The sequence below is a fragment of the Lolium perenne genome, chromosome 4 (genome assembly GCF_019359855.2).
Source record: "Lolium perenne isolate Kyuss_39 chromosome 4, Kyuss_2.0, whole genome shotgun sequence".
Taxonomy (NCBI): Eukaryota; Viridiplantae; Streptophyta; class Magnoliopsida; order Poales; family Poaceae; genus Lolium; species Lolium perenne.
In genome coordinates, this window is record NC_067247.2 from 7,983,128 (window position 1) to 8,000,070 (window position 16,943).

A 16,943-nucleotide genomic window follows, 5' to 3' on the forward strand; every position below is an offset into this window, starting at 1 on the left:
AATCGATGCGCGTATGTTTGGTCCTATTTTCTTTAGCCAAACCTAAGTGCGTTGACTGCCTTACCTGCCAGCGATTGGGCTGATTCAGTTGAAGTTTTTTTCCTAAGCTAACGAGCATGCATGTATGTACCTGGATGAGGCCCCCCAGCAGGCTGGGGCCCAGTGCGGCCGCACTGGCTGCACGTGCTCAGGGCCGGGCCTGAGGGACACACAAGTGTTTAGTTATCGTGGTAGTTTCTATATCCAGCAAAACAACAGATGGAATGGAGTTATCCGGGCTTGCCAAAAAGAACAAGCATTAAACTGTACGCGTGTACACAGCTCAGCGAGGCGACCGTTGCGTCCGAATCCGAACACGATCACCTTTTGCGCCCTATTTATACCCCATGGACGCCGCTGTCCAGAGCGCCACCACCGATCTTGCAAGCTGCCCAGCCACCGTATCCACAGTCCCACACGAACTCCGTCGATCTGCACCTTTCCACGCATCAGGCAGCCGCGCGGTTTAGACTGAATCCCATGTATGCGCAGCACCATGACGGCGTGGAGGAAGCACCTGCGACTGCAGCTCTGGGGGCGGCGGAGAACGCGCAGGCACTCGTGCACTCGTCAGAGATACGGGAGGAGGAGAGGCGCCCGGCTCCACCCTCACGGTCGTTTCTCATTCAGATCAACGGGGAGGAGAATCAACACGGAGATTCGGACCACACTGGTACGTCACTATGCATATCAATCAGCAACTATATGTTGCCCTTACTGCATGTTGATCGATCATTCACAACTGACGGGCTCGATCTTTAACCATGTTCTGATGGTTTTTCTGCAGATGAAGGCGTTGATTGGATGGATCTTCCACTGGATATGTTCCGTGTCATACTTGATCGCCTCGATGCCTTCGGCATCCACAGTTTCCCTTTGGTCTGTAGACCTTGGGCAGGCGTGTACACAGAGAATCGTCGCCTACAACCTGGTGCTCCTACCCTACTGACTTCTCCCTCCGAGGGAGGCTATGAGATCCCGGATGATTGGAAGTGAGGTTTGTTTTTTATCAATAATATCTTGTCAAGGGAGTTGTTCTCGGTTGAGGTGGAGGGCCTGAGATATGAGAGATGGATAGGCGGCAAAGATGAATGGATAGTGACCATTGGTCAAGAAGGCAACTTCTTCAAGCTTCTGAATCTTATCACAGGATATTCCATCACTTTGCCTGACAATTTGCAAGGGTACCCTTCATTTGACCACGTACAACTGTGTCGTGCTCCCACTCAAGCTGAACCTGATGATTATTTTTCCATTGCCATATCAGCCAGAATGCTAGCTTATACTATGGCCGGGAATGATCACTGGATTACATTGGAGAATCCTGATGAGCCCTGGCTGACTTATTCTGATGCTATAATTTATGGAGATAAAATTATCGCCATCTGTAGGAGCGGAAACTTGTGGTCATGGGGTTTGGATGAAGGAGGGGAAAATCCTATGCTACTGCTAAGGTCATGTGTTGACACTCTAGGGTGGAAGCAATTTGATTTTATTCTGGCACCATCTGTCAACCGCAATATTCTTATTGTCAGCCCGCATGGCGACTATGCTCCTCTTAGATGGGGAAGCAGACCATCATTTGATAGCAGCAGCCATTTGAACTTCCTGGTGGATGGGGCTGTGATTCACGAGGTGGACATGGATACCCAAAGCATAGAAGAAATCCGTGATATTGGTGATCGGGCCTTATTTGTAGGGCCAAACTATCCATTATATGTTCCCGTGTCATTGCCCTCTGGAGATTTAAAGAGAAATCATGTATACATTGCTAATGTGTCAGATGATGATGCTATTGCCATAGATCTGAGTCTGGTGGATCTTCCTGACAATGTATCCTTGATCAACTACTCTGGGCTAGAAAATAACTATCAGGTGCCGATGTGGTTCCGACCAGCTTTCCCTTGAATATTGGGTAGCTGGCTGTTTTTTAGCATTTGAAGAGATCAAGTTCTGTAGTCGGCAACACTACAAATAATGCACATATCCTGCTACGGATTGTAGTTTGTTTCTAGTGTGGTACTGTGATCTATCTTGCAATAGATGGTACTATGCAACATGCAATAATGTACGATTGTGAGGATTTGTGCTAATGCTATATTTACCTTGTATGTGGTTTTTTTATATATAAGAGATTACTTATATGTGTCCAAAGTACCATGTATATGTGAAAATATGTGGTTTTCTACTTTCGTATGTTGTGTCCAAAGTACCATATATAAGAGACACCTTCATGAGACCCACTTGCCAACAACAACATGGTGAACTAGTTATAGGTACGGAAAGGGCAACTTTTAGGTTTCGAATTAAAATATCCTAACTAAGATGCAAAGCTCCTACCATTTGTATACGTAAAAGACTACAACATTCAATGATTGTGAAAGATTACGGCGATATTTTTATAAAGAAAATTGAAATAGTACATCTGAAATTTTTAACTTGTGATTTTTTTGAAAGTATAAGTAAAACGAAATATATATATTGAAAATATAGTACAAGGACAGGATAAAGGTCTTGACCGAAACACACAGACCCTCACCACGGAGGCTATACACATTCTTACATTTACACCAGCTCACTACTAAGATATCACAAAGTCACAAAGAGCTAAATTAGTTCCCTGGGGCGAGGCAAACAAGAGAGCAGTCCGGCAAGTCCATGCGGACTATTCACGCACCAAAATAGGGCCTTTATCCACTTTAAGCTACAAAACCAGCTCAACACTGAGTGCTGGACTTCGCCGCAGAGCAGCACATAGCCGGGCATCGTCACGGTGCCGAGCAAGGTGTACACCGGGGACCTTGACGCCAATCGGGCATGCGGGGAGCGGGCGAAGAACGAAAAAGAACTAGATGTTCAGGAGAACCATTGGTTCTGGTGAGGTGTGCGTATACACAAGTATTGATGTATCTGTTTGCGAAATATAAGATATCTTCAGTCATATCTATGAAGTTTTTCTCGGGGACTTACATATTTGATTGATGTTAAATATATTTGATAAATTATATTTCCGTAGAAAGATGATTTTCAAAATTTCTATATGTAGAAGAAGAATAACTTTGTTGACACGCATGACCATTTTCAAAGATCCCACGCGCAATATATGTTGATAAAAATGATGTTTAGTAAAGATATATTTTATCAGCAGAAAAGGATTTGGGACTCTTAGCTTTTCTTTGAAAAACTTATTTTCTTTTATTTAGCATGAATAAACGATTTTTAATACAAGGCGAGAAGTATTTCAAAAATATTTATATCTACGACATTTTATGTGATTTCTGTGATAGTGTTTTTATTAAACGTCATTCCTAGTATTTTACTAAACACTATTGCTAGTATTTTTCATATGCAAAATACAAAGCAGGAAGAGAAATATAGATGAACCCCCTCATCCCATTGGCGCATACTAGTCATCCGCTTTTTTTAAGGAGCATGACCGTAGGGCCCCTACAGTATAGGTTTTCTTTTATATAAAAGGCACGAGCCAGAGGACTCAGTCCAAGTTTACAAGGGAAAAAATACATAGCAATAGAAATCTAAGGGCGCTTTTGGTTACCTGCACCGGATTTTTGCATCACTGGCGCAGGGAACAAATCCCCATCTCGTTCCGGACAGGCCATGGTACAGCTTTGGGCTGTTGTTTGGTGGCCTGGGCCGACATTTTTGGCCCAGCAGAAACGTAGTACTCAATATGTTTGGTTACATAGCCCAGTTCGGTGACCTTACCTCCCACCTCTTTGGCACGTCGACGATCACGAAGGCAGACACCACCATGGCACCGTCGTCACGCCAGTCAAAACCATCACCACGTTGTTGACCACGAAGACGAAGAGCACCATGACACCGCCGGTCATGCCGGTCACAAGCATGGACACGTCGCCGACCACGAAGATGAAGACTACCATGACATTGTCGGTCACGCCGGTCACAAGCATGGGCACGTCGCCGACCACGTAGATGAAGACCACCATGGCACCGTCGTTCACGCCGGCCAGAAGCATCACCACCTCGCCCACCACGAGGACGAAGACAACCATGACGCAGTCTGTGATGCCGGCCACAAGCATCACCATGTCGTCGACCACGAAGACGAGACCACCATGACACCGCCGGTCACGCTGGTCACAAGCATCACCACGTCGCTGACCACGAAGACAAACACCACCATGACACCACCGTTCACGCCCGTCACAAGCATAACCATGTCGCCGATGATGAAGCTGAATACCACCATGACACCGTCGGTCACGCCGGTCACAAGCATCACCACGTTGTCGACCACGAAGATGAACATCACCATGCCGCCACCACCATGGATTATCACATCTCACTTCTCACATATCATCACCGCGTCGCCGTCTATGAAGATGGCAAGCGAGAAGTTGAGCAAAATTACTCCAAACTATACTCACACATACGTGCACATTACAGTATACTAGCGAGTCATTTATTTATCCGTCTATGTCCACCAAAACGAAAATCTTTCAACATGAAAGTTATGCGGAATGGTGAGATGAACCCACCCCTCAAAGGAAATTTCAAACGGCTGAGCGTGTGCGACGAATTTGGCAAAATTCGCTCAAAACTTCATACACAAAATTGACGATTTACGACTGCCGAAACTCGAAACCGATTGTGGGAATTGATTCCTATCATCAACACGCATCTCTTTCATGTACAGCTTATTTCGATTCGGACTATGTTTGTGTTGATTTGAGAAGAGTGTGTGTGTGGAGTACGGGAGCCTAAGCGGAGCAGGTGCACATGTTGCATCGAAAGATTCCCTTTTGCATGGGCTGCCTACCAGATTTGCCTCCACCGGGCGTTCCTCCAGGGCCTGGCCCAACACTGTTTTACGAACCGGTTCATGCAAGAACACGACTCGGCCCAGGCAACCAAACGGACCGAAAATTGCTGGCCCGTTGCGAGCCAAGTGGCATGCAGCCTACCAAACGCGTAAGTAAAGGCAGACAGTAACCAAGCCAGCAGTTGTTGCACTAACAGAGTTTAACTCTGTACTGATGTAAAAACAAGTCACTCTGGAAACGCACTTTCCATCTACCTAAAGAGGTGCTCTGGTGCTTGAAAATATGATCATTTCTTTCCTTCCATAAGTTCCATGCTGCGCAAGAAAAGATTTCCATGAAACAGGGTCCAACAAAAGTGGATTTTGCCAAGGAGATGCGTTGGGAGATGGGCAAATTGCAATCCCAGAATATACCAATGTATGCCCAACAAGAAGAGGCAGAGGAGCCCTAAAGAAGAAATGATTCCTGGTCTCTAGAGTATGCCCTGGACAGAGAACACATTCTGGCCCGTCCGTAATAATCCACTGCTTTCTGAGCATCAAATCATTTGTGTTCAAGCTCGAAAAAAGCAGCCAAAGAAAAACCTTGAGTTTGGTCAGGCTCTTCGATTTTCAGATAAATTGAATATTAGCGTCTTGGGGAGCTTGGGCGAAGGCAAAATTATAGTATCTGGCCGAAGTTTAGATGGAGCTACCCTAGGGAAAGATTCTTGAATCATTAGCAGTCATGTCAGTGATCAGACTATTCAAATAACCTTTAATTTGGTGGAGATCTTCAAATGCTTAGACCGAAAGAGGAAGTAAAAAAATTGGAACTCAAGTCAGGAGAATGCACAAGCTTCGCAACAGCAGCATCTTCACTGAGGGATAAATAGAATAATCTAGGAAACTGGTCACATAAGAGGCCATTCACATGCCAGGAGTCTTTCCAAAATAGGACTGTCTCACCATTTCCAATAGCACAAGAAGGCAAAGCTCTGTAATCATGAACGGAACTGAAAACATCCTTCCACCAAAAAGAACCTCTACTTGTTTGGGCATGATGTGCACCATGAGGATACAAAGACCAAACCAAATTTACCCAAGGGACATCCGCTTCTTTTTAGGGACCTGGTAATTTCAATGGTATGCGAACATCAGGTGGTTTCCCCATGGACCAACTGACCAACGTTTTAACAGGTTAAATCCAACCATCTGGCCATTTGGTAGCATCCCCAAGTTCAAGAACACCAGTATGATAATTTAATCGGAAATATTTTCTGGAGAACTTTATCGTACCTATTATCATTCTCCTGCGAAGATCTTATTTACTTTGTGAAAACACGATGTAGATGTATGTCTGAACACGCCGCGACAAAGGTATGATGAATTATTTTTTCGTGACACCAATAAGAACCCCCCGCCCCCAACCACCACCCCCAAATACAACAAGTTACCGTTGTGTCCAGTGCTTAAATGTTCATCTAGAAATGGGTTAGTGGTTGTTTGGCAAGTAAAATCAAATGCTATTACTTGAGTATACTTACAACGTTTGGTTTTTTTATTCAAACCTCTCGTCCCAAACTAGATTCTAGCGGTGTGTTCCTTTGGTTGACCAACAAACACACATACAATAATAATTTGTATCTAATTAAAGCAAAGCCAAAGGGAAGAAGGCATAAAGAATGTAACCATGTTGCCTCATTCATTAAGAACACATCTGGTAAGTAAAAATATGACCTCTGTACTTTTACTCAGGTAAAATTCGACGATGTCGTCACAGTGTCATATCATGCTAAACGGATAATACATAGTTGCCACTCCTCGAAGCAAAAATTCCACATAAAAACATTTGGATAAATTTGCTAAACACCAACCAAGATGTCGGAGTGGGCTTCTTTCAATGATGACTCAAATAGTACGGTATGGCTAAGGCCTCAGCCAACTGCCATTGAATGATCTTATAAACTAAGCCAGATGTTGAAAAATTTATGCAACATAAAAGTAACCAAAAGTTGTTGATGTGTACCTGTAAGTAGACTCCACTCTACTTCTATTAGTGGAAATCCTCCCTACAGAAAAATTCCGATTACAAACCAAAAGATGGTTATAGAAACAGTTTTTACCATTGCCATTGTAGTACACTATTCAATTTGAGACTTGGCGCCATGATAGGCTCTATGTTTGGCCTCGATTTTAGCTTATTAAGATAACAAAAAAATGATTACTTAGTGACAAGGGATTAACTTGTCAATGCCTACAGATTGTAGACTTAGGGTTTCGTAAGAAGTAGAGGGCAAGTAGATCTCGAAGGTTCAGCCGACAAAGGTACTCGACTCAAGGTTACGGTGGTTCTGGTGGCAAAAGATTCGATCCCTTGTTTCTCCCTCGGCTCCCCTTTATATAGGAGGTGGAGCCGAGGCGTTTCGTGTCGTACAAGTTACAAACTATCCGAGGCGCATTGGGCCTTTCCAATGTTGATACAATATTCCTAATACAACTCTACTTTCCTTATCCGAAGAACTCTGGGCTTCTGGGCCACCAAAACTTCTGGTCCATGGGCTTCATGTCCTCTTTATATAATCAGGGTACTTTATTCGGTATGCCTATTAGGCATACCTATGTCAGTAGCCCCCGAGATTTTGCTTGAATCGTAGAGTCGAGTAAAATCTCCATCATAAAACCGAATTACATGTTTGTCATAACGAATATTTTGCTTGATGTCTATTTTGTACAGGGATATTGGTGAATGAGGCTGGTTCATCTGACGGATCAGGTACCAGTTAATTACTCTTGTGGCAAACCCGCATAAACCTACTTCAAGCTCGAGTCCCAGGACTCGAACTCGGGATACTGGCGTAATTCGACACACGCCGCTTAAGGACTTATCGTGAATCGAATCCCAACTTTATTTTATCGAGTACCTAACGCGTCCGTCAGGATTTTTCTTCGCATCTGTTGATGCGGATAAAGTGGGAGAGCGCATTTGGGTGCGATGCCACACCACACAGGACGGATCCTGGGGTCTTACTGACATAAGCATGCCGAATAGGCCTGCCGAATAAAGCACCCGGGTTATCTGGCAAGGATGTGAGGCCCACGACCCGAAGCTTTCAAGGCCCAGAGGCCCGGAGAATTTTGGATAAGGAATATAGAGTTATATTAGGAATTATGTAACGATACAGAAAAGGCCCAATACGCCTTCCCGCAGTTTGTAACTTGTACGGCACGAAATCCCTCGGCTCCACCTCCTATATAAAGGGGAGCCGAGGGAAGAAGAAGGGATCGATTCATTGTCAACAGAACCACCGTAACTTTAGTCGAAACACCTTTGTCGGCTGAAACCTTCGAGATCTACTTGCCCTCTACTTCTTACGAAACCCAAGTCTACAATCTGTAGGCATTGACAAGTTAATATCTTGTCAATTGGCGCCGTCTGTGGGAATTGGAGGTCACAAGGTCGTGATTTCGATGGCATCGTCAACATCATCATCTACTGCAAGCAACGCGATGGACGGAGGTAAACAAGTCCAAACTGATCTCGCCGATTTTGTTCCTCACCCTCCCGCCTGTTTGCATGCATATGCCGATCTGGAGGAGTCGACGGAGATGACGTTCGGGAGCTTCCGCTTCCTCGTCGGGAAAGAAGGATCGCATCGTCTTACGGCACCGATTTTTTCGGGACCGTCAGCGGTCGATTCCGATTTCTCGGGATCATCAGCATCATCCATCGAGTCAGGCGACGAGGAAGTTTCGCCGCCACGCTTCACCAAGCCCGCCGACGGCGGGGCAATCACCGATCTGTTCGGAGACATGACTTTCGGGTCGTTCACGGATTCCGATCCGGAAAGCGACTCAGAAAGCTTCAACAACAACTTCAACAACCACGGCTTCACCAACTTCGACTTCATCGACACCTCTGCTGATAGTAGGGAGGTCTTCGCCGATCTATACGACGGTGTCACCGACCCTGAGAATGATGAGAACACAACTGCAATATATCACCAAGTCTGTGCAATCAGTGGAACAAGCAGACAAGAGGATGAAGAGTCTGAGGCTTTCGATAATCTGGGCAATCCTTACATCGATCCCGCAGATCTCACACGTGGAACCGGCAACAAGTACATCGGAACCACGCCGCGAGAAAAAGTGCAGCTGCCGCAGGAAGCGTGGGATAGAGCTCAGAAAGCCATGGATGGCACGGAGCCGATGACCACTACAACTACGCCGCATGTGTTGCAAGCTTATCAATATAAAATCACTCGTTCTAAAGGGGAGCTAGAAAAACAAATGGCGATACTCGATGAAAGAAGAGGTACAGCTGCTGCGTCTAGTGAGTGCAGGGCCAACCTGAGTCGACACTCGAGTACTTCGGGAGATAGTCACAGGAACACCCGTTCAAGAGCAAGATCTCGACTAGCAAACGTGCCCGAGGCAGATCGGGAGAACTTGATCCAGAATCTCGACATGTCTTTTATGTCAATAGATACGAGAGGGAACATTATCCTGAAAACCCCGGAGGCAGGATATATGGCGACACACGCTTACATAATGGCATCCAAACCACCTCAAGGAGATCCCAGAGAATCACTGTACCAGATGGCTATGGCAGGAGTCGGTATTATGGGGGCAGCAATAGTAGGAACAGAAGTTGCACCACAACCCGAAAGTGCTCCACGCAGAAATAGTCCAAGACAAAATAGTCCTCGACCCACGGCGATGGCGGCGTGAGATCCCCCAAGAGATGATGACGCGAGGAACACGGTGACCCAAGCTCGAGTCGATAGGGCACGAGAGGAGAGGAACCGTGAAACTAGAACACAAGAACATCGGCACTCACCAAAAGTTAATGATGAGGACTTGTGCGGCCTCCCTTGCTTTACCCGACGGGTTCGCAAAACTCGAGTGCCTTCTAGCTTCAAGTTGCCTTACAACTATAAAAAAATCGACAGATTGCAAGATCCTGAGGATTGGCTAGTTGATTACTTAGAGATAGTGAAGTTGATGGGCGGAACCAGGGCAACGGCCATGCAGAGCATTCAGGTCCACCTCAGCGGAGCCGCAAGATCCTGGATGAAGAAGCTACCGGAAGGATCCATCGACAACTAGGAAACTTTCGAGGACTTGTTCATGAGGAATTTCCGTTCCACGTGCAAGAAACCTGCGTCAATAGAAGTCGGATCAATCAATGAGGATGTACATCCAGAGGTGGAGCATCATAAAAAATTCAGCTGAGAACGTGTCCGATGAAAGAGCAGTCGACGCGTTTGTTGTAGGAATCCGAAGAAGAGATCTAATCGAAGAATTGGGTAGGTCCAACCCAAGAACAATAGCAGACCTCATGGAGATAGCGAATCACTGGGCTGACGGGGAAGATGCTGTTCATAACAAACGGCAGAGGTCACCCGGGGAGAATCGCAACAGAAATAACAATCAAAATAGGTGACGTTTTCGCCACTTCACAGATTATGATGGTCCCAGCCAAGTAGCGGCTGGCTTTCGAGGAAACAGTGGAGGAAATCATCGGGACGATTACCAAAGGAGTAATGATCAGCGCAACGATCATAGAGATGCACCGAGTTCCAGCATGCAAAATAATCGGCCAAGGTTTCCAAGGCCATACAACGTGTCACCCGAAGATCTGCTGAACGGGCCGTGCCAAATGCATTTTTACCTCGACAATGATGGAAAGAGACAGTCGGGTCATCTTCAGAAGGACTGCCGAACTTTCCAAGCTTTGCGGAGATATACGGAGAACGCAAACACCCAAGCAGCAAGCAGGGGATACGTGCAGGGGCCAAGGAGTGAAGTTCACCTGCCACCACCACCCGCAATTACCAGTGCGAACCAGCATCAGTTGCAACTTGCGGCACCTCCGGGCAATAATGGCGACTTCATAGACACTACGGAAGCGGTGTCACTGATACAGAAGGGCAGACTTTCGAATAGAGCGCAGAAGCTAATCTCACGATAGGTGTACATGGCAGAAAAGTCGCCTCCACCAACCATTGAATATCTCAATTGGTCGGGACAGCCAATAGGATTCACTCAAGAGGATCATCCACCTCAAGTTCCACGACCAGGGCAGTCAGCTATGATCTTACCGGTGGTGATCGCGGGATTTGAGATCTCGCGCATATTCATAGATGGAGGAAGCAGTCTAAATCTGATATACGCAGATACGTTGAGGAAGATGAATATTTCTTTGGCAAACTTGACACCAACAGACACGCGTTTTCACGGCATTGCACCTAAGAAACCAAACTACCCTTTGGGTAAGATTGCACTGGATGTACAGTTTGGAACACGAGAAAACTTCAGGAAGGAGAAGCTGGAGTTCGAGGTTATCGACTGGCCGTCGCAATATCATGCCCTCTTGGGACGACCCGCATATGCTAGATTCATGGCTGTGCCATATTATACATACCTGTTATGGAGGATCCCTGGACCCAAGGGCCCAATAACAGTCAAATGAAGTTTTGCTTTAGCAGATAAATGCGACAAGGATTTCCACAAGTTGTTCGAAACCTTCGGGATGCAGGCTGAATACGAAGCATCCAAGCTCACCACCAACTACGACGTGTTACCTGACGGAGGAAGATCCTTGCAAGATCAAGCTTTTGACACCTCCAAGAACTCTAAGGAAGTGCAGATCCTACTGACAGATCCGAAAAAGACGACATCCATCGCGTCCAACTTGGACAGCGCATAGGAAAGCGCGCTTGTCGAGTTCCTCTGTGAGCGCTGGGAAATCTTTGCATGGCGTCCAGCTGACATGCCAGGAGTACCCAGTGAACTTGCCGAGCACCCCCTCAATTTAGATCCAAGAGCTAGACCGATTCGATAACCTTTATGGCGATTCTCCGAGCCAAACCGCAAAGCCATGCTATCTGAGATCCGTCGACTCAAAGAGGCGGGTTTTATCAAGGAACTGGACACCGAGGCCACGTGGGTCGCTAACCCAGTGCTGGTCCCGAAGAAAAACACTGAAGTCCTTTGCATGTGCGTCGATTTTACGTGTCTCAATAAACATTATCCAAAGGATCACTTCCCCCTCCCGAGGATCGACCAAATTATCGATTCCACGGCAGGTTACGAACGTCTTTCCTTCCTCGACGCGTATTCTGGCTACAATCAGATCCGCTTGAAAGAAGAAGATGAAGTCAAAACAGCTTTCATAACCCCTTATGGCGTATTCTGCTACAGAACAATGCCCTTCGGGTTGAAAAACGCGGGAGCCACGTATCAGAGGATGATGCAGAAGTGCCTTGCCACGCAGATCGGGAAAAATGTCCAAGTATACATCGATGATGTAGTCATAACAACAAAGCAAGGGTCATCCCTGATCGATGATCTTAAGGAAACCATTGACAACCTCGACAAGTTCCACCTTAAGTTGAACCCGATAAAGTGTTCCTTTGGTGTTCCTGCGGGAGAGCTCCTCGGATACTTGGTATCAGCCAGGGGAATCGAGGCCAATCCAGAGAAAATACAGGCTATCTTGACGATGAGAAAACCAACCAAGCTCAAAGAGATACAGCAGCTGACTGGGCGAGTCGTAGTTTTGAGTAGATTCGTCGCAAGATTGGGAGAAAAAGCGCTGCCCTTTTACGCGCTCATCAAGCAAGGAGAAAAGTTCGAGTGGCACGAGGAGGCAGACAAAGCTTTTGAGCATCTGAAGCGAACTATTTCGACACCACCAGTACTGGTGGCACCCCGAGAAAAAGAACCCCTGCTGTTATACATCGCAGCCACATCTCAAGTGGTCAGCATAGTCCTCGTGGTAGAACGAGAGGAAGAAGGGAAAATTCACGGGGTTCAGCGGCCAATATATTTCCTCAGTGAAGTCTTGTCACCATCCAAGCAGCGGTACCCGCACTATCAGAAGTTGGCATATGGAGTTTTTATGTCAGCATTGAAGCTAAGCCATTATTTTTTGGCACACCCGATAATAGTGGTCAACGAGGTGCCTCTCTCGAACATATTGAACAACCCGGAAGCCACAGGACGTGTCTCCCTATGGGGAATCGAGCTTTCCCCTCGGGACATCACATATGAAAAAGAAAGGCAATCAAGTCAAAAAATTTGCCGGACTTTGTTGCAGAGTGGATGGAACTCCAAAATACGGGACCCCCAGATTTATCGAGTACATGGTATATGAACTTCGACGGGTCCAAGAGACTGGAAGGAGCTGGAGCAGGCGTGGTACTTGTCTCACCACAGGGTGACAAGATGAAGTATATATTGCGGATGACCTTCCCCAATGCATCAAACAATGAGGAAGAATATGAAGCCCTTATTCATGGGATGAAGATGGCAAAAGCATGCGGCGCGACTCGCTTAAAAATCTTCGGCGACTCCCAGTTGGTGACTCAACAGGTGATGAATAAATGCGATGCAGTCAATGACAGTATGATACATACAAGGAGGTGTACAACGAACTCGAGAAAACCTTTGATGGTTGCGAAGTTAATCATGTGAGCAGGCTCAACAACGATGAAGCCGACGGTTTAGCAAACATTGGCTCGCAGTGCCTGCCCATACCACCTGGAGTTTTTTGGGAAGAAATCAGTGAAAGATCAACCAAGGCAAAGAAGGTGCCGAAGCAGCCAAAGAAAAAGGAGAAATCCAAGAAAGACTCGGGGGCTCGAGCAGCTCCAGAAACACATACATCGGATGATGAGGAAGATCCAGAAGAGGTCATGATGTTTCAAGTTCCCTGGATGCAGGTATACTTGGCATATATCACGAAGAAAGAAATACCCGAGGATCCGGTGGAAGCAAGGCGAGTTATTCGACGATCCAAGGCGTTTACCGTGGTCAAGGGAGAACTATACAAACGAAGCATATCAGGTGTGATGCAGAGGTGCGTTATACCCGAAGAAGGGCGAGTTATACTAAAGGACATACACAAAGGAATATGTGGCCACCACGCAAGCAGTCGAGCAATAGCAGCCAAGGCTTTTCGTGCCGGATTTTACTGGCTGACAGCAATAGAGGATAAAAAGGACATAGTACGCACTTGCGAAGCTTGCCAGAGATTTGCATCTAAACCTCACTCTCCAGCAGCAGAACTAATGCCAATACCATTGGCATGGCCTTTCGCACAATGGGGACTAGACATGGTAGGAAAATTGCATAAGTCCTGGCCAAGAGGACACGTGTATTTGCTCGTGGCTGTCGACAGATTCACCAAGTGGATTGAAGCAGTACCAGTAACTTCGGTAGATGCAACATCAGCGGTAAACTTCATCAAGGGGATAGTTTTTCAGTTCGGCGTCCCTAACAGCATAGTTACGGACAATGGAAGCAATTTCACCTCCCGAGAATTCAAGGACTACTGCGAAGGTGTAGGCATCAAGCTGCAGTTTGCATCGGTGGCGCACCCGCAAACCAATGGTCAAGTCGAGAAAGCAAACTGTTTCATATGCAATGGCATCAAGAAACGTCTGTTGACACCACTTGAAAAAGCACGACACACCTGGGTCGACGAGCTTCCCTATGTGTTGTGGAGCTTACGAATAACGCCGAACGCAGCAACTCAAGAAATGCCGTTCTTTTTGGTCCATGGAGCTGAAGCAGTACTCCCGATAGAAATAGAACACAATTCTCCCAGAGTCCTGGAATATGAAGAAGAAATTTCGCAGAAGGCGCTGGAGGATGATGTCGACGCACTTGATGAAGAAAGAGATGTGGTGCTATCAAGAGTAAGTGCATACCAGCAGAATCTCAAAAATTATCACAGCCAACGTTTGCGGCCCAGATCATTTGAAGTTGGCGACCTAGTCCTTCGACTCAAGCAAGATGGACACGAGAAATTTGAATCTCCATGGTTGGGACCATACATCATTACTGAAGTTATTCCGGGAGGAGCCTATCGAGTGAAGGACAAGAAGACGGGCAAGGACGAACCGAACCTGTGGAACGTTGCGCAGCTGCGATGTTTCTATGCTTAGAGGGAAATCAATATAGTACCAACTGTGTAAACATACATTGTATCTGAAGAGATCGCAAGTTTTCAGACGCACTCTTTTCCTTTTAGGGCACCGAGTGGGGCTGAAAGGTTTTTAATGAGGCAGGCTTGCGATGCTGCAATATAGCATGGCAGAAATAAAAATAGTGATGGCATATATTTCTTTTTCTTCACAAGCAAGGCTCGGTGGCTCGAACCCGACAAACTTACAATATATTCGACTTCGAAACATTTATCAACTTACACGCCTTGGTTCCATAAAAAACCTCTTGAAAAATAAACACAATCATGCCAGCCGAGATACTCGGGGGCTCAAGGAAAAGATCATAACACAATCAGAAGAACTTACCTTGACTTTATAAAGGTCTCGCAATAAATTTACAATATATACGACAAATATCCATATACAACTCTGCGTTTTGGCTCAAACCTAACGCATCGAAAAAAAGAAAAAGGAACTCCTATATCAAGCTGTCTATGTTTATGTTTTCTCTGGCAGCACGGACATTTTGAGTGGAATCATCGTATCGAAATTCCTTGAAGAAAGCAGTGTCTATCCGAAGAAGCTCATCAACCATTTTTTCGGCGACAGGAGATACAGCTACATCATGCTTGTCAACCTTTATTCTCCTCTTCGACGCCTTGAGGTAAAAAAATGTCGACAACCCTGCCAAAATCCAACTTTGAGTGGCAGATCTTCAACCAGATCATGGCCAACTTAGCACCAGCAACCATCTGAGCCTTCACGAAGTCATGGATGCTGCGCACGTCCTTAAATTTGCCCATAAGCTCGGGAAGACTATCGGGTTGAGGGTTTCGAGGAAACATGGTATTATACACCATAGCCAAGGTACCAGTGCAGAAGTCAAGAAATTCCCGAACTTGGGTGGCTCGATCCTGAAATTGCACAATACGGCGAGTGCAGTCTTCATCTGCCCAGAAATCGCTGTCATTCGCCTTGGTAATTCGAAGAAGGGCTTCAACTCGCGAATTTACTCTTTGTTCTTCGGCGGCAGCATCCAAAAACGAACCTATGAGCAACACAAGGAGAAAGCAATGTAACACAAGGAGGGATACGAAAAAACATCAAGGAAACAGAAAGATAGAAATAACATACCAGCCATATCTTGACTTGCATCGGTCATCAAGTCAAGCATATAGCTCTCGCGTTGAGAAGATCGCGTGGCGCTGGCAGTCGCGGTTTCCTTCAACTCAAAAGCTTCCTGCACCTGACGAAGGGCAGCTTGTTCCCGATCCGAGGATTTGCGAGATTGATCCAGAACTGTCACAGTTTGTTTCTTCATCGCCTGCAACTGTTGTCGCAGATCGGCCATCTCTTGGTTAATCGAGTCAGGACATGATGAAACATGCAAGGAAGCATCGCCAGTTATTCTCGCGGAATGAGAAGTAGCAGGAGAAGCGTTGGAAGGTCCAGTCCCAGTATAGTTGTCAAAAATTAACTGGAAGACAAGAAAGTATCGACATCAATCATTCAGCAAGACACGTTTTTTCATTCATATTCAGAGCACATTACATAAAACGAGTCTTTACAAAATACGGCTTATAGGGAGCCCATACAAATGATCGGGAGCAGCAAAAGGCGGGAGTATCTACAAAAAGGAAAAGAAAAGGAAGGAAAAGTTGGTCTACTTGACCTCCGTTCGGGCAGCACTAGCAGAGGCGGAGGACTTCAGGTCAAGGAAGATGATAAGCTTCTTCGAGTAAGCCTTGGCATCCTTCACCAGAGCCTTCCACTTCTCCGAATTCAAACCCTTGGGAGCACCAACTTTCACCCTGTCGATTTTTTGGCCGCTGGCCGCTACAAGAGCAACGGTCCCTTCGACTCCAATCTTCAAGCTTGCTTGACGATAGGACAAAGCTGGATCATCTTGTGCCAGAAAATGCTAGGCAAGCTAGGAGAATATATCAGGTTGAGTATCCTTCGGGAAGAAGTGGGGGAAGACGCGCTTCAACACATTCCGCACGGAAGTTATGCACTTGCGCGCCAGGTCGCAATTCAACTCAAGAATATCGAGAATGTCCAGAAGACGATCATCCGACTCTTGGCTCAGAGTGTATTGCTCACCCATTTTCCCTGCTGGAGAAAAGCAGGGCTTCGTCAACACCAAAGATAATTTCAACACA

General features: G+C 46.2%; 1 protein-coding gene across 1 annotated transcript; it reads left to right on the forward strand.

Moving 5' to 3' along the window:
• Window positions 1–519: 519 nt before the first annotated feature.
• On the forward strand, window positions 520–1,947 carry LOC139838818 (uncharacterized). Its single transcript, XM_071828843.1, has 3 exons — window positions 520–712; window positions 827–918; window positions 1,072–1,947. Exons 1-3 carry the CDS (start codon window positions 520–522, stop codon window positions 1,945–1,947), a joined length of 1,161 nt encoding a protein of 386 aa, XP_071684944.1.
• Window positions 1,948–16,943: the final 14,996 nt, after the last annotated feature.

Excerpts from the sequence above, each read along its gene's own strand:
- LOC139838818 (XM_071828843.1), top strand. The coding sequence starts at position 520 with ATGTATGCGCAGCACCATGACGGCGTGGAGGAAGCACCTGCGACTGCA. Across the intron at positions 713-826 it reads CGGAGATTCGGACCACACTG|ATGAAGGCGTTGATTGGATG; the intron begins GTACGTCACTAT and ends GTTTTTCTGCAG. Across the intron at positions 919-1,071 it reads GCATCCACAGTTTCCCTTTG|TTGTTCTCGGTTGAGGTGGA; the intron begins GTCTGTAGACCT and ends TTGTCAAGGGAG.